At 42.0% G+C, this 25,596-nt stretch overlaps 1 protein-coding gene across 4 annotated transcripts in view; it reads left to right on the top strand.

Annotated features, from left to right (window-relative positions):
* The window catches only part of CAMK4 (calcium/calmodulin dependent protein kinase IV), a 203,373-nt gene that overhangs the window by 167,381 nt on the left and 10,396 nt on the right, over positions 1-25,596 (top strand). For all 4 annotated transcript variants that reach the window (XM_063453633.1, XM_063453632.1, XM_063453635.1 and 1 more), the window contains 3 exons: positions 9,376-9,466; positions 18,445-18,519; positions 24,743-24,818. In XM_063453633.1, coding sequence (XP_063309703.1) covers positions 9,376-9,466; positions 18,445-18,519; positions 24,743-24,818 — 242 coding nt within the window. The remainder of the gene's footprint in view (positions 1-9,375; positions 9,467-18,444; positions 18,520-24,742; positions 24,819-25,596) is intronic.

Genomic DNA, 25,596 nt, shown 5'->3' with positions numbered 1-25,596 from the left:
AAGTGTTCCGAAGTTAAAAGAAAAACTGACTTTTCAGATGATTCTTTACTTGAAAAATTAAGCATAGAAATGTTTTTTTAGGTTTTTTTTTCAGGAGATGAGATTTTCTTCCCCTAGAGATAAATCTAGCATTATTAAGTTTTCAGTAAAGACTAGAATTATTTATTGGTCTATGTCTCAAAAGGATTTACAAGCAAGATGTCTATTTACTAGACAGAGACCAAATGCCATTTTTTATCTAAAAATCCTCTACAGCTTCTCAGTGAGACGAGTTACAGTCAATTCAATTTCACTGTGGATATGTGTTGTCAAAAAAAGCCATTACAATGTGTTTTGTCGCTTAGTGAGGAGAAATTGCTATTACATTGCTGCTTTGCTCACAACATTTATTCACAGTAACATAATCTGGATGCCACAATGTAATTATGCTTCATGCCAACTTACATTGACACCACCATCCTGTTTTTTTTAAGTTTAACTTATTTTATGTCAGCTGTGCCTGTAAAAGTTCAGAATAAATAATAATGTTTTGCAGAGTTACAAAAACAGTTGGAGGGACACGCTATACATCCTGTGGGCATTTAAATGTCATTTTAGAATAATAAATAACCGTTACCTTTAAACGATTCTTCCCTTAAGGGCACATGACGGAAATATTCCATCATGATTCTCTTTTATTTCTGAAGTTGTAAATAAACAATGTAACGGACAGCTTGGGTACCGTGCTGAGGTGTCTGAGTCACAGCTCTGTATTGACCAGTAAATGTTGTATATAGCATAAAATAAAGTATCAAATAGTATACCGGTGGTGGAGGGGGAAGGGTAGCTAAGGGAGGGCTAAGACTAAAATCAGTAAATGTGTATCTAATCAGGCTTTATTAAGTTGTGCCTCAGATACACTAACTGAAATAGACAAGAAATAGCAGATAAGGGGGAAGGAATCTAAGAGAACAATGGTACCCCCCATACACTATTTAATACTTTATTCTATGCTGTATACAACATTTACCAGTTTTTAGAACCTAGCGTTCCGCCATTTTGTAGTTGTCTAATCTATAAGGTTCATGCCCAGGATAGACTGCCACTATCCTCTCTGATTCTTTTTCACCGGACCAGCTGATCGAGTGAAAAAGCTGTTTGGTTTACTCTGTTACTGTTCCTGTGCACCAGTCAATACACAATACATGCAGCGCGGACTGGGACAGCAGCGGTATTGACAGAAGCAGTGTCGTTAGTCGCGGCATTATTGTTTACCATTCAAAAGGAAACATGGTGGACAGTTAGATGATATTTACCGTATGTGTGTTCCTATATTGATGTACACGATGATGCATGCAAGGCATGACTATCAACATTCTTGTTCTGTCTAAATGGATCTGGGCATGACCTACAATTAGTAAATTATTGACAGAATATTTTCAAGTTGATGAACACAGTTGTATGATGGATACATAAGAGCATTTCGTTTTCATTTTGTTTTGCTGAATGGTTTCACGGGTTGATGTCCAATATGACACTTCCATTAAAACTATTGCTGCTGGGGTTGGTTCCCATGGCTTTTCCTGCTCTGAGTAGTATATTTGTGCCTGAAATGTACCTGCTCTGGGCCCAAATCCCACTTTCCCTCTTTCCTATCCTAATGTCCCTCTTTTCTAGGAGCTCCATAATGTTGCTGTGTCTGTATATCTAACAGAGCTCCCCAGCAATAATACTCCAAGTAATGTGTCTTTAAACTACGATAAATGTGTTTATAAATTAGTCTGTGTGAATAAGACACATTGTCCTTGTTCTAAATTACGTTGAATAAACCTGTTATTAGTAAGTCCCCTATAATTTCTTAGACCAACGCTGCCCGTGGCCTCACCCCCACTCACCCCTAAACTTAGACTGATTCTCGTTGCTCATATGGAATGTTGGGAGGTACTTTATAAGTCTGCTTTGTCTGATGGTAATAGTGCTGGAGCTATTGTTGCGGCTTTAGAAACGATCTGAAGGGCGTTGAAGAAAAAGCTATTATTGGTCACACATCGTTCATCCAGATATTATAAGATTTAATTAAAGCAAACCTTCTCCTCTCGAGAATGTAATATAAAGTTATGATACACCTGATCTTATATTCGTCTGTATTGGACTCAGAACAAGTTACACTGTATATGCTCTCAGATCGAGATTGTAGATCTCATCAGCTCAGTAACACGTACACAAACCTGGCGTCCTGTTTATTTTATCCTTTTTTAAATGTTAAATGTTTGAGATTTTGTAGAACTGGGGCATTGTAAATGCATGTCTTGCAGCAGAATAATATCTTATATAACAGAGCCTTGTATAATCTGTACAAATGTTTCCAGTGATTGCAGACATGTTTGTAGTAGTTATTCAATGCACCACTTAGCCCGCTGCCTCCCAGTATGAAGCTTCAGCTCACTGTTTGTTCTCTCGGGGATTTATATAGCCGTGCTTTGTATTTCTTACATTAAGACTGAAAACATAAATTCTAACTGTATGCCCAAGGGGTGTTTTTGTTGTTTTTTTTTAATTTGTAATTTTTCTGTTAATAAAAATGCAATTTTCTGTACATGGTGGAGTTTTATGGTGGAGTCTTAACTAGAATACAATAATCATCTTTGTGTAAAAGGTTCCCATGGAGTAATAAAATATAACTTTGTCCTTGGGCGTCTATCCATTATTTTCTAAACTTTAGGTAAATATACATTAGATCAGGTGAATGATTCTATGAACCGAGTTCAAATTTACTGGGGATAAACTATGTTGGCAGTGTATTTGCCCTTTAAACATTGTGTATTAATATTATTTTTCCAAAGACAGTTTGATTTTATTACTTTACAAACTATTGTTTGGTAAGCAAGTCAAGGAGACATTTGGCATTATGTCAGACACTGTTACATAGTTACATATATACAGGGCCGGACTGGGAGAAAAATTCGGCCCGGCATTTTTTTAGCACAGCGGCCCACTAAGGGGGCGGGGCAGAGAGGAAGTGTTTTGTCATCACCAATGACAAACACGCCCCCTCTCAAAGTGAGCGTTGGGTCAATGCTCTTCCAGGGCAGAGCTCTGCTAAAGAGCTCTAGCATGAGAAAAAATGCCCTGTATTTGTTCTGCACAGTGCAAGCAAATTTAATAACATGCTTGCACTGTGTTTCCTTGCAACTTGTCTCTGGTGTCTCTATAAATGGATACCAGGAGACAAAAGGGCCAGGAAAGAGTATTGTGCGTGTGTTTGGACCCTGCTTGTGGTATTGCGTGTGTGTAGAGTGAGCTGATTGCGGTGTGGTATTGTGTAATAAGGTCGGTTTTAGTCGTGTTGTGTTTGTGGTGTAATGTAATGCATATGTGGCTAGGGGCTGTAGAGAATGTGTGTGTATAGGGGATGTAGTAAGTGTGTGCATACAGGCTATAGTGTGTGTGTGTGTGTGTATATAGGTGATGTAGTGTTTGTAGGGGTTGTAGAGAGTGTGTGTTTAGGGGTGTAGCATGTGTTTGTTTACAATTAATCTAGTGTATGTATAAGGGATCCAGAGTGTGTATGTTAGGAATGTAGTGTGTGTGTGTATACAGGAGTCTAGTGTGTATATATAGGGATCTAGTGTGTGTATATGATCCAGATTTGGGTAAGGGATCTAGTGTGTGTCTGGAATGTAATGTGCTTAGGGGTGCAGTATGTGTGTGAGGGGTGCTGTAGTGTGTGTGTATATATATATATATATATATATATATATATATATAGAAAACACAACAATTTCTGGCACTCATCCCAAACAAAAATAATTTCAATAGCAACTACCAGGTGCTTCTCTGAGCAGTAATATAAACAGAACAAATTGAGAGCACTCAATGGATTTGGTAAATCAAAAAATATATATATTAAATAACACGCATATAAATCAACGTTTCGACCGTCTAGCGGTCTTTATCTTTGATAGTATCTTTGATAAAGACCGCTAGACGGTCGAAACGTTGATTTATATGCGTGTTATTTAATATATATATATTTTTTATTTACCAAATCCATTGAGTGCTCTCAATTTGTTCTGTGTATATATATATATATATATATACCTATATAATATAAATATGTTTGGAAGTATTGTGTGTGTGTGTGTTGGGGTTCTGTGTGTATGTGTGAGGGGTGCAGGGGGTGTAGTGTGGATGTGAAGAGTGCAGTATGTGTGTGTGATGGATGCTGTGTTTGAGTGGTGATGTGTGTGAGGGTGCTGTGTGTGAGGGTGCTGTGCGTGAGGATGCTGTGTATGTGTGTGAGGGTGCTGTGTGTGATGTGTTTAAGGGTGCTGGGTGTGTGATTTGTGTGTGTGGGTGCTGAGTGTGATGTGTGTGAGAGTGCTGAGTGTGAGAGTGCTGAGTGTGATGTGTGTGAGTGCTGTGTGTGATGTGTGTGAGAGTGCTGTGTGTGCTGTGTGTGAGAGTGCTGTGTGTGAGTGCTGTGTGTATATATATATATATATATATATATATATATATATATAAAATATAAATATGTTTGGAGGTATTGTGTGTGTGTGTTGGGGATCTGTGTGTATGTGTGAGGGGTGCAGTGGGTGTCTGTGAGGGGTGTAGTGTGTATGTGAAGGGTGCAGTATGTGTGTGTGATGGATGCTGTGTTTGAGTGGTGCTGTGTGTGAGGGTGCTGTGTGTGATGTGTGTGCTGTGTGTAAGAGTGCTGTGTGTGCTGTGTGTGATGTGTGTGCTGTGTGTAAGAGTGCTGTGTGTGCTGTGTGTAAGAGTGCTGTGTGTGATGTGTGTGTGTGCTGTGTGTGATGTGTGCTGTGTGTAAGAGTGCTGTGTGTGATGTGTGTGTGTGATGTGTGTGAGAGTGCTGTGTGTGCTGTGTGTGAGAGTGCTGTGTGTGCTGTGTGTGAGAGTGCTGTGTGTGAGAGTGCTGTGTGTGCATGTTAAAAGGGATTTTGTGTTGGGGTAGTAAAAAAAAAAAAAAACTAATAATAAGGCATTATGTCCCCCCCTCCCTTCTTACCTTTACCCTGGGAGGGGGGGACCGGCATGGTGGTACCATGGAGAGGTGGGGGGTGGGGGGGACCGGCACTCTGCAGTGGGTGAGTGAACTCTAGCCTGCGGGCTAGAGTTCAATCTCGCGAGATCCGGTCGTTGCCATGGCAACGATCCGGATCTCGCGAGAAGAACCCGGCGGAGCTGCAAGATAGAGCTCCGCCGGGTCCTCTCCCTCCCTCCCCAGCCGCAGGTCTATTAAAGTGGGCCGGTGAGGGAGATCTTTGATCTCCTCACCGGCCCTTCATGGCAAACAGGGGGGCCGGCGCTCGGATAGTGCCGGCCCTGCATAGACTGGCAGGGGAGATCCTGGGACCTCCCCTGCCGGCCTCGGCCCATGGCCACCGCGGCCCACCGGGCATTTGCCCGGTGTGCCCGATGGCCAGTCCGGGCCTGCATATATATGATCCCCATAAAATATAGGGCTCAATTTCAAATTCTGGTATATGCTTACAAATTTCTACATAATACTGCTCCAACTTACCTATCCTCACTGATACACAAGTATGTCCTGTCTAAGTTTCCACACTCTGTCGAAGACCTACGTCTAACCTCTGTTCGTACTCCCACTTCTGACGCCCACATTCAAGACTTCTGTAGGGCTGCACCGTTCCTGTGGAACTCCCTTCACTGCTCTGTTAGAGTCTCATCCAGTTCCAGTTCCTTCAAAAGATCATTAAAAACTCACTTCTTTAGGAAAACATATCAATTAAACTGTTACCAGTCTCCCTCCCTGCACCTTGGTAACCCACCCTGCTTCCCGTCCTGTAACTGTGTCATCCAATAAACTAACCCTTCACTATAAACTATTCTAGTAACCTCCTTTTTCCTCTACATAAAACACATCCTTCCCTTATCTCTTGTGTCACTTTAGCCCACTCCCTCTAGAATGTATGCGTGTTTGTACCAGGGCCCTCAGCACCCTCTGTACCTGTGCGTCCAACTCGTCTTGTCTTGGCTGTATAAAGTTAAAAATTATAATCATATAGGCTGCAAAAAAAGTCTTGCGTCCATCAAGTTCGCCTGTCCTCACATCTGGTTTTGACTGTTGCTCTTTTGAATTTTGATTGGAAAAAAAAATAACCAACTGAAGCAGCACCCTAAATAATCATGGTACCGTATACTTAGTATTGCTTAAGCTTTTTATCTAGAGTAGCTAAATACCAGTTTTATGTGTCACATGTTCATCCTCACCTTGTGATGTCAGTAATGGCAAATGCCTTTCTGGCATTAACAGAGGTGCAACTCAGCAGCCCTGTGCCGGTGTATCTGACTCCATGTTGAAAGACACTGGCCACTGTGGATCCATTCCAATTTGTAACTCCACGTCCGCCCACGTTATTGATGAAGTCGGCATGCATGTGACGTCACGCAAAGGACACGCATGCACATTCTGGGGTCAAAGGTCGGGTACGGCCAATCGGATCTGAAGGAGACTTCTTTAAACTCCTCTTTCCTTTTCCTCATTGCTCTGTCATGGTTTCCCTTATTGGTTGTCCGAGAGTGTGTTCCTGAGCTTTTATTTCTGATTATTGACTTTGGCTTTGTTTGACTTCCCTGTATTCTGGTATCCTTGACTTTTGGCTTACCCTCTTCATTGTGTCTCATGTGTCCTCGACCTTGGCAAGTTTTCTGACTATTCTCTGGTACGTTGAGTCCGGCCATTCTAATGCTGGAAGGACATTACCTTTAGTCCTAGGTGTGATACAGTTCTGCGTGCTGGATCAACTAGTGTAAGGGTTCTCACCTGTGAGACAGACGGCCAGACGTGGTCGCTCCTGGAATTCCCAACAGGGGACTTGAACCGGGGAACTTATCAATCCTAGTCCTGCTTTCTGCCTCTGAGCCACAGCAGCTTTACACAGAGACTACTGATTCCGGTCTTGTTCATCCTGGCATGGCTACTACACCGGGGGCTGTACCTTGACTTGTCTGTGCCTCACCTGACTCTGATCGATCATCAGCAGGGTATTTAAACCCAGCCTCGCCCTGTGCTCAGTGTCAAGTCTTTGATCTTGTGATCCTGTTTCGTACCAGTGTTCCTGCTTCATCTGCTTCGTGTTATTGACCCCGGCTTCTGACTCGTTTATTCTGACCTCTGGCATCCCTTGACTTCGGCTACTCCCCGTTGTTCCTGACCTCTGGCATCCTTTGACCTCGGCTATCCCTCGACTATCCTGCTGCTTCAGTCCTTGCCTGTCCTGCGTGTTTGGCACTGCATCCTGCACAGCCCCCGTGCACAGACCCACAGGCCAGGTGAATTCTTACCTGACCACCTCGGCCTGTGGCTATCTGCAAGGGTGAGCATATCTGCGCTACAGACTCCCAACTCAGGTAAGACCCTGACAACTAGTAATCCTGACATTATGTTAGTTGTAGACATGCTCCTTTATTGGTTGGAAAAAATAATCATTTTAGCTAAATGCATCAAAATGGAGATTATATTTCAAATAATTTTGCAACGGAAGTTGGGAAGAAGAGCTTTGTGAAGTTTGGCTCGTTGTGTCTATTAATGAATTGAATGTATCTTTAAAAAAAAAAAACACCTCTAGCCTCCACTCTGAAAGGCTGTTTTTTTTCCTCATTCTTAAAGCAGTGTGATCGCGCCAGCTAAATGTATTTTGTACGATCTGCCATCACAAGACTCCATAATCATTGTTATTTGACACACATTTTACTGGCCTGTCTGAAATGTCACCATCGGTGCACACGGAATACACATCTGATGGAGCCCCTACTGGCTCAGCAGTGATTGAGAATAAAATGGACTTTTCAAAGCATTTCTCTACTGCATTTTCTAAATCTAAAAGTTTATTGTAATTATTATAATCTGTCTGCATTATTGTATGAAGAAGGAAAATACAAAGGACACGATGCAGGAGTATTCATTTGATAATTAAATGTTAACTTCTGGGACTTTTCTGCTAAGACACAGTCACTATAGAACTTAAAGCAAAAACACACTATTGTAAAAAAAATATTATGCTATACTACAAAATCCATAAAGATTGAAAAAATGATATCTGTACTAATACAGATGTGAATTTACCTGACTGATGATGCTGTGTTTACTATAAATGTTTTCTTTATGATCCATTATGCTTTTTGTCATCACTAAACCCAATCCGAATGATATACAGGGTACCTGTGCAGAGTATCGGATTCAGCACAAGTACTTCGACATTTTATATAAAAAGACACCAGGGGTAGAGACATATATTTTAATTCTGGAAAACTATTGGCTCTGGCTGAAGAAGTGGTCCTATCAGAGTCCGTACAGATGTTTAAACAACAACTCAATGCATACTTGTAAAAACATAATAGTTAAAGATTGAATTTTTCAATTATAGGGAAATAGCTTCTTGATCCAAGGAGATATCTGACTGCCATTCTGGGGTCAAGAAGGATGTTTTTTCTTGGTTTGTTGCAAAATTGGAAGTGCTTCAAACTAGGCTTTTTGTCTTCGTTTGGATCGACAGCAAAAAACAGATATGAGGAAGGCTGAACTCGAGGGACACATGTCTCTTTTCAGCCTATGTAACTATGTAACTAGATGTGTTTTTTTATCACTGGAATTGTCAAAATACATATCTGCACTAATCAGTTGTATATTCAAGTTAATACAGTAATATGCACATTTACATAATAGGGTCTGATTTTCTGAATTCCTGTCATCCCTACGACAACTAGGTTGGGAGTTTTGTATAAACGAAAACCAAACATGGTGGGTCAGTCTTGAATGGTCCAAATACAGGATAGGACATGTGCAGCAGTTACTGAAACTCCTGGTTATTTGGTCTTCTAATGATCAATTGAAACTGTTGATTTATAAAACATAAATATGAATGTGTTGACTTTTTCACTCAATGCTTTGAGGCCATCTACAATGTATGTTTTAGATGAGGTTACTCAGTGGGATTCCAAAAAGTTTTTTGACAAAGATATTATGGTCAGTTCAAAATCATATACTGCAGGGTCATAGTTGCCATTAAATGTGTCATAATATGCAATAACAATATAGCTGGATTATGGAGTATCACATTGTTAAAAACACAATACTTTGTGCAATTTCTTTCTATGTCATATGGTTCAATCAAGACTACGTTAAGAGGCTGTAGAACTTTATTCCGACCAATAAGAAACTTGCATATTGCTGCTATTATCGTAAGATAAGTTCGAATGGGACCATAATGTCTCCATGATAATGGTATCTGGAATAACTTGTGTTTGAATTTAAACTCTATTGATCCAAACCTAAGCCAGATATTAATTTGTTTTAGAAAACATCTGAAAACAAGAGTAACTAATAGAATGTGTGATATCTGATTCTAGTATCTGCATGAGAATGGGATTGTCCACCGAGATCTGAAGCCAGAAAATCTTCTTTATGCTACTCCTGCACCGGATGCTTGTCTCAAAATCGGTATGTACTAAGCCATAAGATTTCAGTTAAAGTCTTAGTCCAGTTAATAAATCTGACACATTTCCCAGCAGTATAGGCCTCGATTTACTATTTCTTAATATGCTTTTAAAACGATTTATCCTTTTTATATATTTTTTTATATATTGAGATTTAATATTTTTGGATGAGCATTTTAAATTATTTAATATTCTAGGATGCATTTTTAAATGTAAAAAAACAAACAAACAAACAAACAATAAAATATAAAGAAAATATCCTATATGTAAAAATGTATCCAAAAATATTAAATAACTTGAAAAGCGTATCCAAAAATATTAAATCAAGGCCATGATGAGGTAGCAGGGGCTCCATGCCAAAAACATTGCCCTCCCCCCCCCCCCCCAGTTTTGCATCCTGTGCAGGTAGGTCTAGTACCACACTGTATGAGAGGTATGTCCCATGCCTGCACTCCAATGATTTTTATTATTGTAAGACTGCTGTGGAAATTATTGTAAAATAGATCCACTCCTCCAAAATAAATTATTCATAGGCCCCAAACACTCTGAGGTTCCAAAAGTATCCTAGTAACAGGTTTGATCATTTGATGTCTCAAAAACTCTCTTGCCTATGGGAAAATGGGTACCACTAAAACATTACCAGGGCTAATACTGAGAGTGTACTCCAGAACAAACCCAAACGGAGAGACACAGAGTATTCAAAGAGGCAATGTGCTAGCACTCCACAAAAATAAATACAGTCTAATACTGAAAATGTATTTTGCTGAATTTAGAACAGTGTACACTAATTACTTTAGCACTGAACAGGAAAGAAATGTTCCCTAATTGTAGAAGCCTGCACTTGGAGAGAATTTCATATCTCATGACAGATGAGTGATGGCAGTAAATAATGGAAGCAGATGTAGGGATAATGCTCATTTCTATGAACGTGGATTGGTATTTTTTTTTTCTCTTCATTTCTATGAGAACTTAGAACCACACGTACAATCACAAATGACTAAATGTCTATCAAAGCCTCCAGAACACAATTATTACAGCATCCTGCGTTCATGAGATGGGGAACTCAATCTATAGAGAATGAAGGACTTCAACAACAGATAAATTATTGTTTTATTTCTAAGCTTACACGGTTCTTATTTATGAAATTATTGAAAAGATTTTGTTTATTTTAAAGGCAGATCATTTGGGTTTCAACTAATATATATTTATTTAGTGTATGACTTGGGTTATATTTATTATGGAGTTTAATCACTGAACATCAAATTGTATTGCATTATTAAACAAATTTCAGAATTTTGGTAAAAATAAACTGATTTTGGAAAAAAATCAACCAACTCAATAGTAGTAGCAATTATCTTACCCTAAATTTAGCAATTTTGTGTTTACTTCACTTATATTCAATGTTCAGCAGCTAAACTTCTCAGCTAATAAATAATAGAATATTGTGACGAAATGCCTTTTGTCACTGGATTGTTAGGTGACAAGCTGCCCTTTGCCCCCGGCTGTTGGAGGAGCCTGATTGCCAGCCTCCTTCCTCATGACTATGGCCCTGGGGTGTATTGCCATTTAAAAATACTATTTGGGTCTTATTGGCTTCTAAAGACTATTTTTGCCCCGTTTCCTGTCTATTGTTCTCCAGCAGGGCGTTGTCCCAGGCACACTGACAAACCAGTTGGAACTGACTGCTTTTGTCCCTCCTTGGTTTCTCAACAGCCTTTGCTATGCTTTACCCTATGGCATGGGCGTAGGAACCGGGGGGGGATGGGGGGACGCATCCCCCCCCAGCAAATCATGCGGGGGGGACAGGTAATGGGGAAATCCCCCCCGGCTCCGCCGGCCCCCCTTTTGCTGCAGCCGCCCGAGCGCTCTGCAGAGAGCCTCAGGCGGCTGCAGCTCTGCCCGGGCTGGTGTGTCCAGGAGGGCGCACCGCCCGGGCGCAGCCAGAGGAGAGGGGCTGACAGGAGGGAAGCGCTCAGCGCTCCCTCCTGTCACTCCCTCAATGTAGCGTGGCGAGCCCTGTATAGTCCGCCAGTACAGGGAGCATCTGTCTCCTGTACCCGACCGGACTAAAAGGAAGTGAACACTGAGTGTGCACTTCCTGTTAGTCCGCCGGGTACAGGAAACAAAAGCTCCCTGTACCCGCGGACAGTACAGAGCTCGGCCACGCTACAACACAGGTAGGGGAGGGGGGAAGAAAGAAACAGGGGGGGAGAAACGGGGGAGAAAGAAACAGGGAGGAAGGGGGTCAGAAAGAAACAGGGAGGGGGGGATAAAGAAACAGGGAGGGAGGGGGGGTGATAAAGAAACAGGGAGGGGGGTAAAGAAACAGGGAGGGAGGGGGGTAAAGAAACAGGGAGGGAGGGGGTAAAGAAACAGGGAGGGAAGGGGGTAAAGAAACAGGGAGGGAGGGGGGTAAAGAAACAGGGAGGGAGGGGGGTAAAGAAACAGGGAGGGAGGGGGGTAAAGAAACAGGGAGGGAGGGGGGAGAAACGGGGGAGAAAGAAACAGGGAGGAAGGGGGTCAGAAAGAAACAGGGAGGGGGGGATAAAGAAACAGGGAGGGAGGGGGGGTGATAAAGAAACAGGGAGGGGGGTAAAGAAACAGGGAGGGGGGTAAAGAAACAGGGAGGGGGGTAAAGAAACAGGGAGGGGGGTAAAGAAACAGGGAGGGAGGGGGGTAAAGAAACAGGGAGGGAGGGGGGTTAAAGAAACAGGGAGGGAGGGGGGTTAAAGAAACAGGGAGGGAGGGGGGATAAAGAAACAGGGAGGGGAGGAGAAACAGGGAGGGGAGGGAGAAAGAAACAGGGAGGGAGGGGGGAAAGAAACAGGGAGGGGGGAGAAAGAGTGACAAGGGAGGGAGGGGGAGAAAGAGAGTGACGAGGGAGAGAGATTGACATCCATCACACACACACACAATCACACAATCATGCCACCCTTACACACACAGAAACACACAATTCATCCTTACACACACTCAATGCACCCCGTGCACACACACACACAATCACACAGTTATGCAATCCTTACACACTCAGAAACACACAATGCCTTCCTTACACACACTCAATGCACCCCGTACACATACTCAATGCACCCCTTACAGACGCACACACTGCATCCCGTACATACACAGAATCACACCTTGCAGCCCTTACACATACAAACACAGATTCCCACAATGCCTTCCTTACACACATATCAGGACATCCCCTACACACTCCACCCCCTGTGAACAAACTCATTGGTGGAACGTGAAGGTGGACCCTGGGACCCAGACCTTGAGCTGTGTAAAGGGCCGCCAAAAAATGGAGCTGCTTCCCGTTCTCACAGAACATTGATTTTTGGAACCACAGTTACAAACAGCCTCCAGAGAGCCTGTTCTACACCAGACCAGTGGAGCCAGACTGCAGCTAGAGTCCATCATCATCCTCATCTGGTTGTAAGTAGGCAATCTAGCATATTATTCGTGGCACTAATCTCTAATTTACCTCACATTAAAGAAACACTATAGTCCCCAGAAGCACTGCAGCTTAATGTAGTGGTTCTGGTGTCTATAGCCTGTCCCTGCAGGCCTTTTAATGTAAACACGGCGGCACTCCAGCACTGGCGTTAGTTAACATGGCAGAAAAATAATTGGAAAGGGTTAGGGGGGCTACTAATAAGGATAGGGGGAGAGGGGTAGGTAGAAAAATAATTGGAAGGGTTTAGGGGGGCTACTAATATGGATGGGAGGAGGGGGGAGGTAGAAAAATTATTGGAAGGGGTTAGGGGAGTACTAATATGAATGGAAGGGGTAAGGTGGGTTCTAATATGCATGGAATGGGTTAGGGGGTACTAATATGCATGGAAGTGGTTAGGGGGTACTAATATGCATGGAAGGGGTAGGGGGTACTAATATGCATGGAAGGGGTAGGGGGTTAATATGCGTGGAAGGGGTAGGCGGGGTTCTTTTGTGCATGGAAGGGGTAGGGGTGGTTCTAATATTCATGGGAAGGGTAGGGGTGGTTCTAATCAGGAGGATCCTGGCGCTGTATCTGGGTAAGTAAAACCCCTTCCCTGTAGTGACCCTTTAATGGTATTATTTAATCATTTATATAGCGACTGCAAATTCCGTAGCGCTGTACAATGGGATAAACAACTCCTAGTTTACGGAATAAGAATATACCCGGCGAGTAAAAATGCTATCCCCCCCCCAGATTTTTTTTGGTTCCTACGCCCATGCCCTATGGCAAATTTACTCTGTTCATGGGATCTGAGCGCTGTTCGCCTATATTGGGCGCTCAGATCCGAGCTATCTGGGGATAGGTTAAATGTGGGGGTTCTGTGTAATATAATAAGAATTATGTAATTTTATGTACTTTTACGTATTTTTGCTGTTAGTGTAAAATGTAGATATTTTCTGTACCTGGAGATAATTGAGTTTACTGCAGTGCCTTAAGCCAATTATCTCCAGGATGGAGAGGAGGGATTTCATTGTGTATGTGGGAGTCAGGGGAGGGCTGGCAGCCTTAGGCCTGGGGGGCAAAACCAGTCAAGTGGCCCATTGCACCACCAAATCAGTGCAATGGTGCCCACCTTTTCCTGGTTTTATAACGGATATTGATGTTATGCTAATCAGTAGCTCTTTGCCATACCTGCTCCTTCACGGCTCTGACTTTCAATGTTGTCAGAGCGCAGGCGTAGAATCTCTGAGCCTGTGCTCCGACTCACTAACTGAGCGCCAGAACCACGAGGGAGAGGATATGATCTGACTGCACCTACTGCTGGTGCGCACCAGTGGACCACCAGCGAATCGTTTTAATTGAATATGCTGGTGTACCCAACTTGTGAGCTGTGTTGTCTGCCGGGCGCCTCTGTTGTCATGGCACCCTGCGTGACTGCACAGCTTGCACACCCCAATGGCTGGCCCTGCTGACACACACTGACGTTACTACTTAGACATCACTCAATATTAATACAGACATCAGAGTAAATTTATAAAGATTTGCTTAGTGGATTTGTTGTAAGATTAAATCATGCCTCCTCCTCTCTCTCTCTCTCCCATGCGCTGCTCTGTAGGCTGGGAGGAAGTGAAGAGTAATCACACAGCGGCACCTGTGGCTGCATGGGGAACAGCTGAATTTTCCACCCCCCATGTGACATCACAATGCCCCACCCATATGATCTGCCATATGAACTAACGCCAGTGCTGCACACAGTGTGTGTTTACATTAAAAAGCCTGCAGGGACCGGCTATAGACACCACAACCACTTCATTAAGCTGCAGTCGTTCTGGGGACTATAGTGTCCCTTTAATGTGAGGTAAATTATAGATTAGTGTCACTAATAATATAATAGATTGGCTACTTACAACCAGATGAGGATGATGATGGGCTGCAGTTTGACTCCACTGGTCCGGTGTAGAACAGGATTTATGGAGCTGTTTGCAACTGTGTTCACAAAATGCAATGTTCTGGGAGAATTGGAAACAGCTCCATTTTTTGGCGGCCCTTACACAGCTCAAGGTCTGGGACCCAGGGCCTGACTGTGATTATGCCCAAAAGGCCCACTCATAAGTCCACTTATATGTTCCACCCACCCATGAGTTCGCTCACAGGGAGTGGAGTGTGTGGGGGATGTGTTATGAGTTATTGTAGAGGATCTAATATGTGTGCTTATGGTATGTAGTGTGCAGGTGATGCAGTGTGTTTGTGTGTAGTGGAAGTAGTGTGTATTTGTGTATAAGGGATGTATTGTGTGTTTCTGGTTGTGTGTAAGGGATGCATTGCATGAATCTGTGTTTGTATGCTTAAGGGATGCAAGGTGTGTGTCTGTAAGTGTGTGCATTGAGTGTGTGTAAGAGATGCATTGCGTTTCTGTGTGTATGTAAGAAAAGCAGTGTGTGTGTTTCCATGTGTGTGTGTAAGGGTTTGCATTGTGTTTTTCTGTGTATGTGTGCAAAGGATGCATTGTCTTTGTGTGTAAGGGTTGTATTGTGTGTGTGTGTGTAATGGATGCATTGTGTGTTTCTCTGTGTGTAAGGAAAGCATGTTGTGTTTCTGTGTGTGTAGGGATGCATTGTGTGTTTCTGTGTATGTATAGGAATGCATTGTGTGTGTGTGTGTGTGCACGTAGTGTGAAAGAGCTCCCTGTCTTGCCCCCTGTCCTATAGAGCCGTCCCTTCGGTCCCTTAGAGTTCTCCCCTGCCCCTTAGTGGTCTCTCCTCTCCCCCACCCTCCCCTAGCGGTCTCTTCTCACTCTCACCCACCCTCCATGTGTTCTTCTCACCTCCCCCCTCCCTGTGTTCTCCTCACCTTCCCCCTCCCTGTGTTCTTCTTACCCCCTCTTCTTCCTGTGTCCTCCTCACCTCCCCTCCCTGTGTTCTTCTTACCCCCTCTCCTCCCTGTGTCCTCCTCACCTCCCCCTCCCTGTGTTCTCCTCACCTCCTCCCTCCTTGTGTTCTCCTCACCTCCTCCCTCCCTGTGTTCTCCTCACCACCCACCCTCCCTGTGTTCTTCTTACTCCCCTCTTGTTCTTCTTACTCCCCCTTGTTCTTCTTACCCGCTTCTTCTTCTTACTCCCCCTCCTCCTGTTACTCCCCCTCCTCCTGTTACTCCCCCCTCCTTCACTTACTCTCCCCCTTCACTTACTCTCCCCCTTCACTTACTCTCCCCCCTTCACTTACTCCCTCCCCCTCCACTTACTCTCTCCCCCTTCACTCGCTCTCCCCATCTTCACTTACTCCCCCATCTTCACTTACTCCCCCCCTCCTTCACTTACTCTCTCCCCCTCCCCCTCCTTCACTTACTCTCTCCCCCTCCTTCATTTACTCTCCCCTCCCCCTCCTTCATTTACTCTCCCTCCCTTAACTTACTCTCTCCCCCTCCTTCACTTACTCTCTCCCCCCTCCTTCACTTACTCTCCCCCCTCCCCCTCCTTCACTTACTCTCCTTCCTCCCACTCCTTCACTTACTCTCCCCCCTCCCCTTCCTTCACTTACTCTCCCCCCTTCACTTACTCTCTCTCCCCCTCCTTCACTTACTCTCTCCCCCTCCTTCACTTACTCTCCCCCCCTCCTTCACTTACTCTCCCCCTCCCCCTCCTTCACTTACTCTCCCCCCCTCCTTCACTTAGTCTCCCCCCTCCCTCACTCCTTCACTTAGTCTCCCCCCTCCTTCACTTAGTCCCCCCCTCCTTCACTTACTCTCCCCCCCTCCTTCACTTAGTCTCCCCCCTCCTTCACTTAGTCCTCCCCCCTTCACTTAGTCTCCCCCCTCCTTCACTTAGTCTCCCCCACTCCTTCACTTAGTCCTCCACCCCTCCTTCACTTAGTCCTCCACCCCTCCTTCACTTAGTCCTCCCCCTCCTTCACTTAGTCCCCTCCTTCACTTAGTCTCCCCCCTCCTTCACTTAGTCCTCCCCCCTCCTTCACTTAGTCCTCCCCCCCTCCTTCACTTAGTCCCCCCCTCCTTCACTTAGTCCCCCCCCTCCTTCACTTAGTCTCCCCCCTTCACTTAGTCCTCCCCCCTCCATCACTTACTCTCCTCTCCTCCCCTGTAGCGTGGCCGAGCTGCTCTCCAGTCCGCGGTGCCCGGCCAGAGTGATAGGAAGGTGCACGCTCAGTGTGCACTTTCCTGTCAGTCCGGCCGGTTACAGGAAACAGAAACTCCTGTTCCACGTGGAGTTTCTGTTTCCTGTAACCGGACGGACTGACAGGAAGTGCACACTGAGCGTGCACCTTCCTATCACTCCGGCCAGGCACCGCGGACCGGAGAGCAGCTCGGTCACGCTACAGGGAAGGGGAGGGAAGAAGCTGTGCTGCAGCCGCCTGAGGCTCTTTACAGAGCGCTCAGGCGGCTGCAGTATTTAAAGGGCCGGCCCTGCAGCGGCCGGTCTTAAAATTATTTAGGGCGGCCTGGGGGGCAATTGCCTCCCTGCCGCCCAGCCCGCCCCTGGTGGGAGTGTTATTATGTTAATTAGTGTTCCCATTGGTTTGTGTCCCTTTTGTCACAGTTTACCACCAGGTCCAGGGGGTGTGCCTCTGGCCTGAAAACTTGTATATAAGGAGTAATAAACGCTCATTGGAGTCAGATCATCTTGTACCTTCATGAAGTTTCGGCTCATGTTTGGGGGATTGGAGAACTACACTCTGGGGATTACTATAATCACTATACTCCCCAGGGTATAATCACTAAGCTCTGCTAAGAGCTTGTTCCTGTTCCTGCTCTCTGGAATTCGGAGAGGTTGACCTACTGGAAGCTGGCCCCTTGTCTTGGGTCCAGAGTGGGTGGAGACGGCGAGACCCCAACCAAGCTGCGGCAGTTTTTGGGAGTCTACAGTGGTTATGGTGTCTGGCGGAGTGCTTGGAGTCCTCGGAAAGCACTAGGATATCCATCAACGGAAGGTACCTGGTCGGGGTGCCAGTGGTTCCGTTACAAATATCATGACCATAAATTGCAAAAGTTCTCCAGATCAGTCACCTCAAATATTTGTCTACCTGGTATTATCTACCCTCCCCCATCTTTGATAATAGCAGACGTCTCTGGAGAGCTGTACTGACGGAACCCTTGATACTTCAATTTATCGCTCCCCTTTCCTATTATTATATATTTTTCTCTCCCTTTTCTTTCCTGCACTCTCCCTTTTTCATCTTTTTTTTTTTAACTTCCCCTCAACTCTCAACCTATTTTATGTTTATAAACTTTTTCAGAGACAATGTGTTTTCAATTTCAATATTTTACTGCTTGTTTTTGTTATTTATTATTTTTTTTTTATGGAAAAAAAAGTAATAAACAAAGTTAAAAAAAAAGAAATGAAAAAAATTTCCGAAACTCGCTATCTGTGAATACTTTTTATTTTTTTGTTGCTCTTAGTATTTTATACAAGTCGCCCATTCAAGTAATAGCTATTGAATAATTATTGTCGGATGTCATGTTTCCATGAAATATCGAACAATTACAGCAAAATATAATCTTATTTATTTATTTTTGTTCATGTTTTTCAGCTGATTTCGGTTTGTCTAAGATTGTCGATGATCAAGTGACAATGAAGACTGTATGTGGTACTCCAGGGTATTGTGGTAAGAGTCAGCAATGTTTGCAGTAAACGAAAAACATTGTATAAATATTTTATTTTTTCTTTAAAGTGTGACTTTCTTATTTTATGCTATATGGCTTAATAATTAATTCCCTCCGGAATATTAAGGCTTTCAGATTTTCATATAAAATTATTTATAAAGCATGATTTAAGCTTACAGACCTTTTGCCTTGCAATTTCTTTTGGATTAATATATAAAAGATTGTGTGTGATGGCGGTGAAATAGATGAATTTAATTGGATAGATCAGGATTTAGCATTCAATACTTTAAATTATTTTTCAGCATGATAATTGTTAAGTCTGGCTTTCGATATTGAAATATTTCGTTTCTTTTGAATTTTTTGTTCTATGACACTTTTTCCTTGGAGATTTGATCAATAAACTAAAAAAGGTGGAAAATTGAGAAAATTAAAATCATGTTTTTGCTTTCTGTTTTTTTTGTTTGTTCCATTTTTTTTTATCACCTAACATTTCACAAAAAAATGTGTGGAATAATCTAAACATTCTCTAGATTCCATTGTGATCAATGGGTAGATAAATCTGTAACCAACAGAGTGCTTCATTGCAAGACAGACAATTCTACGAGATATATTACTTTGAACTTTTATTGCTTTTGTAGTTTTGATACGCTTTTGTGATGACGGACATTAGAGTAGAAAAGACAGAAAGAGGTTTTTGGTCCAGAAGAGGGAATGACTCATACAAGGGAATCACTCCACACTTGTAAGCAAAAATATATCCTGTGATCCCAACATGTATAAAACAGTGGCTAACTTTAGCACCTCGGCTGTTTCCAAACTAAATTTGCCAGGATGCTCAGCCTGTCTTAAGAGGATAGCTCACCTCTTATCTGATGGTGAAATGATTGCCCAATAAATATTGGAAATGAGGGGGCTCTTTTTTCATGAACCTCTCTGAGTAACGATTTTGGCATCCACCATTGTCGATGTCCTCAGGTCCCAAGTCGCTGATTGAGTGGTGTTTCTATTTTCTACAAAATGAGTGGTGTTTCTAATTCTACACAATTATGACACATCAAGTTTTCACAATTTTTGCCATAGTCTGTATTTGCCTAATAATGCCTTTTGGATTCTGACGGATCTCTTGGTTATGATTTGTTTGATATACCCTTGGCTACTGTTCTTTAGTGTCCTTACTTGGCTTAGGTATATAATTAGCAGCCATTTTTAGGTTTTGATCTCAGCTTTTTCATAATTATCGGACTGACTGTGCTTTTCACTCCTCTGGGGTACCCACGTTACCTCCAACCTCTCTAATGATTCTTAATACCTATCGATCTTTTATTTGTTTTTCTTGGTTTGACTTAGTCTCTGTAAGACACCATTGTGACTTTCCAAACTCCCGACGCATTTCAAAAAGGCTTATGAATTAAAAGGAAGAAAAATGTCATGATGACCTGAAAGTCTTCTCACAAAATATCTTCAAAGTAAGGTTCTGCAAGAACCACCTTATTCTGACCACCTTATAGAATACCGTGCCCTTGCCATTTATTACGTACTGTGATTTTCACAAGGAACCAACCATTAACATTGCAATGTCCCTCTAAATATCATGTAAGTATCTCACCCTGTATTATTTATTACTTTGGGTGGGTGTGCCAGCCATTAAATGCATATCGATTAGGAGCCCCTGATTTTGTCTGGTCTGGTATGTTGGAATTGATTATACTTTCCTCCTACTTATATCACCTGTAGTTGTTAATTCTCAAGCATGCCAGTGTTAGAAGGATCTACAATCTACAAGAAGAACCAGACTGGTCATCTGTCTACTGAAATGGATCTCATGTTCTCTTCTTCTCCTGTATGTGTTTCGATCCTATAAAGCCATTCAAACCCAAAATATAACATGTTTTGTGTTCACTACTGAAAGATTTACTCTGTCTTCCAATAGAAATTTTCTGTCTGCACTCTTCTTGTTTGCATTCTCTAAGGTCTTCATTGTCAGTGCGTCCTGGAGAAATTGCAGCTTGTTGCATATATGGTGGCCTTGCACTGTTTCCTCTGTGGTCATAATGCAGTCACACCAATCAACCATCTGGTACCTTCAGAGTTGGCCTCTTTGGCACATTATCCTCATCTATTGCCTACTGTCTTGACTGGTTCCTTCACTTGGTATGGTTATAGCTTTCATAAATTGGATTACATTTTGGGAAATAATGTCTCAGAAAATTGGATATAAACTCAAAACATGTGGCAAATCCTGCTCTGATTTTTTTAAAAAGCTTTTCTCTATTTTATACCACATACCCTTGATGCAAAAAACTTAAAAAAAAAAATACTCTACAGAAACTAGTGCAAGAATTAGAGGGAAATTTAAGTAAAACCATCAGCACATGCTTTGAGTCAGTTAGACTTGATTGGCATCACAGGAGATGAGAAGGAGACCTAGATTTTACATACAACCTACTGCTCATAAACTAACCTCTAGCAGCCTGATGAGGAAGCCAAGATCTTCAGTTGACGCTAGAAGATAACATTGATCGACCTGAGCTGGAAACATGCTGAGTAGAAGCTGAAGCTGCAGACCGTGTACCAAATGAGACTTTTCATTGCAGATTCTAACGGAAAAGGGCAGACAATGAAAGGAGCAAGTCAACGGATAGGAAAATGACCAAGAAGACACAACCAGGGCCTATTGTCCCAGGTGGGCTCCTGCACAAAATAGAACAAATTGCATGTGTCATCTTTTACAGCTAGACGAGAAATCCTGGGAACAGTTTTGCTTCTCTTTTACATTTGAAATTGAAAATAAATTGGTTTAGGTTTCTATAAAAGCATCACATTAGCTGCTGGGCTTAAATTGCTATTTTTTTGTTTGTACATATGAAGATGCCCCTGTAAATGTTTTTTGATACGTACGTTATGGGGTTGATTTACTAACAACTGAATTCTAGTGAGCGTAAAACCAAAATACAAAATTTAGGCCCAAAAAAATTGTTCATTTTGAAAATGTCCCCAGCTCAGCTACAGGCACAGCAATTTACAACAATTTGCTATTTAGCGAATAAAGTCCTTTCTGTAAATGATGTCCAAATAGACTGTTTTTTTTTTTCCTTTCTTTTTTTTTCCAATCACCAATGAGTTAGTGACTTCACTTGTTTCTGTTTCCTGGTTTGTATTATTTATCCCCGTCAGAGAAAATGCTGATATAATTTTGTTAAGCCCACGATAATTTAATATTTTATTCTCTTTGTTAAATAGAACAGATCATACAGTATTATCCCGAGAAGTGGATTTTATAATGAGTGCATTGCTCAGTCACAGCAATTGTTAGCGTGACTTATATTAGAGTTTTAAATCACTGAGAGATTACAAGTACATGCAGAGGACAAATACAGTCTGGTTTGACAGTGCTCGGTTTATAAAACTCTCTTCGAATATCCTGCCATATCAGGCTCGTCTACTGCTGGGGAAAATGCACTGACAGGATTATTTACTAAAGTGAAATTTGAAAGTCATTTTTTAAGGTCAGACAGCTAAACTGAAAAAAATCCCAGAGTCAGTTGTGCTACTAGTACGACTACCTTGGCCTTAAATGTGAAATTTACTTTGAATTCTCAATTTAGTGAATAATAAATAGCCTGGTTATAACTTGTCTCATGGTCAGGTCACTCACTAAAGTGTCTAGTTTCAGGAATTCAAAGTAAGCTACATAGTTACATAGTTACATAGTTACATAGCTGAAAAGAGACTTGCGTCCATCAAGTTCAGCCTTCCTCACATTTGTTTTTTGCTGTGGATCCAAAAGAAGGCAAAAAAAACTCCAGTTTGAACCACTTCCAATTTTGCAACAAACTAGGAAAAAAATTCCTTTTTGACCCCAGAATGGAAGTCAGATTTATCCTTGGATCAAGAAGCTAATACCCTACATTGAAAAATGATATCCTTGAATATTCTGTTTTTGCAAGTATGCGTCTAGTTTCTGTTTGAACATATGTATGGACTTTGATAAAACCACTTCTTCAGGCAGAGAATTCCACATCCTGATTGTTCTTACAGTAAAAAAACCTTTCCTTTGCCTTAGACGAAATCTTCTTTCTTCCAGTCTAAACGCATGGCCTCGTGTCCTATGTAAAGTCCGGTTTGTGAATTGATTTCCACACAATGGTTTGTGTTGGCCCCGAATATATTTGTATAATGTTATCATATCCCCTCTCAGGCGACGTTTTTCTAAACTAAAGAGGTTTAAATTTGTTAACCTTTCTTCATAGCTGATATGTTCCATTCCGTTTAAAATTAAAGTTGCAAATTTCAGTCAAAAGTATCTAAACCTAAGAACATAGCTGACTTGGAAAGTTTGTCCAAGTCCTCCATTCTAGGCTGAAATGTGAAATTCACTTCAAATTCTCTTTGCATTCCTAACAGTTTCAACTATAGTAAATACTCCTCATGGATTCTAACGTTTACTAAAGCAGGAACTGACAAGAAAATTACATCTTTTAGGTTAAAACTGTTAAAATGGGAAAATTATCAAATTTGGGGTTGAGCTCAATCAATCATTTCTGCACAAGTCTAGCCATTATGGTGGCTCTGTCACATCAAACTTGCCTTTCCTCAATTGATTCTTCTTTCCTTCTATCTGTCAGTCTGTTCTTTGTTTATTCTTATCTCTTCCATTTTTCTTAAAAAAAAAAAACACGAAGCAATGTAGGGACTGCTTCACTTTATGTACTTTCCTCCACTTGACAAAACCTGACCCTAGATAGAGCTTAAGGCAAGCTTCACTTCCTTTATCAAGTAATATTTACCCATAATGCTCACCTGTCTTCCACGTCCCAAAGCGTCAAACATTGCGGGTCTGCGCATGCTCATCTTGCGACTATTTGATGTGCAGAGTGGAGCATGTGCGTGAACTGAGAAATGGCAGACAATGGTCCAAAATCACTCCCAGATGGTGAAAAACGGCTGCATCTGGAATAAAGACCCAACAGAGAAGAATATTCATATTGCCAGGATGTAGGGGACGGTATATTGCCGGGATAGTGTAGAGGTGGATAAAATAAAAGTCACGGCCTGTGATAAAGCCGCTTTATTGATGCTGATGTGATTACAATACCATCATTCTAATTATTTTCCACTGCACGAGAATTGTGATATCTTATTTGACCACGACCACTTTAGAGCAGTTTGATATAATTTAGAATCCTCAATATAATATTCACATTGATAACTTGACATTTATTTTCCTTAATTTAAATAAAGCGAAAGTGCAATTTACATTATTATTTAAGGTTTAAGCCCAGTCTTGATTGTAACAGATATGTAACTAGGTGCCTTTCTCGATATGATAAATAACGCTCTTAAGAACAATGGAGACAGACGTTTATCAAAGTGAGCTTATTAGTTCAAAGCCATTACTTGCTGTTGCAATCTTAATCACACACATATTTTTTATCCCATTAGGTTCCATCTTGATCTTTGATCTTAATGTATCTTTAATCGCCTACCCATAATTATCAAAGCAACTCACACAACTTGTATCCTTCGAATACTGAAGCTGCAGTTTCTAAAACCCCTTATTTAATGCTAACGGTGCCATATGTGCAGGCCCGGTGTTTTATTTACAATAATGACAATGTATGACAGTTATTCACAAGTAGTTGTTAAATACATTATAAGTCAGGCCTTTTGAAGTCAGAGGAACCCATCTGCCAACTTTGTTTCTTTGTTTCATTGTTTTTTTTCTGTTTTTTTTTACGTTTATTTCTTTACATATAGTTGACCTAATATTTTTTTTTTTTTTTACCAAAGGAGCCTATTAAGAAACCTAACTAGTAAACTCTCTGTGTATTTTTACAGCTCAGGGTAATGGTTATGGTGTCAAAAGTCCCCCAGTTTTTTGTCAAACCATGAGAGTGGCACCTGGAGACTGCTCCTCCTTCTACATTGTCAGTACCATTCCTGTCCATCCTGAACGTCAGTGATAAGCTGAGATCACTGGGGTAGGATGCACCAAATTTTTAGGGAAGTTATTTTCTGTAGCAATATAAATATATTCAAACATTGTGTAACTAGTTGTCTTGACTCCTGCTGCACACCTAACAGCACAAAGTAACCAGTTACTAATGGCTGACTCCCACCTTGACCAGCTAACACATGGTAAAACTATACTGATCTTGATATGGTTTTTTTTCTTTTTAGTTATAGATATTTTTATCTTTTTTTTTTCTTCTTCTTGTATTCCAGCTCCTGAAATTCTCAGAGGCTGCGCTTATGGACCTGAGGTGGACATGTGGTCTGTGGGCATAATAACCTATATATTGTAAGTATAAATCCATTTTTAAAAAAAAGACATTTATGTAGTGGGTTTTTCAATAATTCTTTCAAGGAAAGAAGAAAGCAGAACTGGCAAAGATGAAACGGGGTCACTTCTGCCATGGATTAAAATAGCAGTAGGTGCATTGCTGTTGGGATGTCTGTTGGCACAGTACTACAGGAGTAAGACAGCTGGCTGGAATTGGGCATGGGGTGTGTTGCTATGTGTATGGGCTGGAGGCCCACAATCTCAATGCACTCGAGGCCAGGCCCAGTTGTATATTCATGGTGGACTGCAATATCTGAGGTTGTTGGCACAAGCTTCTAGAACATGATGTCAGGCTTCGAGAGCATGATGTCAGGCTTTGAGAACATGATGTCAGGCTTTGAGAACATGATGTCAGGCTTCTAGAACATGATGTCAGGCTTCTAGAACATGATGTCAGGCTTCTAGAACATGATGTCAGGCTTCTAGAACATGATGTCAGGCTTCTAGAACATGATGTGTATGTTCTAGAAGGTGTTACCAGGGGCAGGTAACACAGTGCTCATAGTACTGTTATTGGTGGCATTAGAATCGGCCTCTCATAGACGTGCACAGATCTCTATGAATACGCTGTCATGCTGTACAGGTCATTCTGATTATGGTTACAGGGATAGATGATGTCACACCGTCCAATTCACAAAGAAATGTAATGGCTAAGAGACATAAATGTTATTAGTACTGTCTAGTTCCATCCAGGGATCACTTGTAATGATCTCCTGCATACCATATGGGCCTGCTT

The sequence above is a fragment of the Pelobates fuscus genome, chromosome 5 (assembly GCF_036172605.1).
Source record: "Pelobates fuscus isolate aPelFus1 chromosome 5, aPelFus1.pri, whole genome shotgun sequence".
Taxonomy (NCBI): domain Eukaryota; kingdom Metazoa; phylum Chordata; class Amphibia; order Anura; family Pelobatidae; genus Pelobates; species Pelobates fuscus.
The sequence above is the reverse complement of the archived record's forward strand: the minus strand, read 5'-3'. Positions and strand labels throughout refer to the sequence as shown.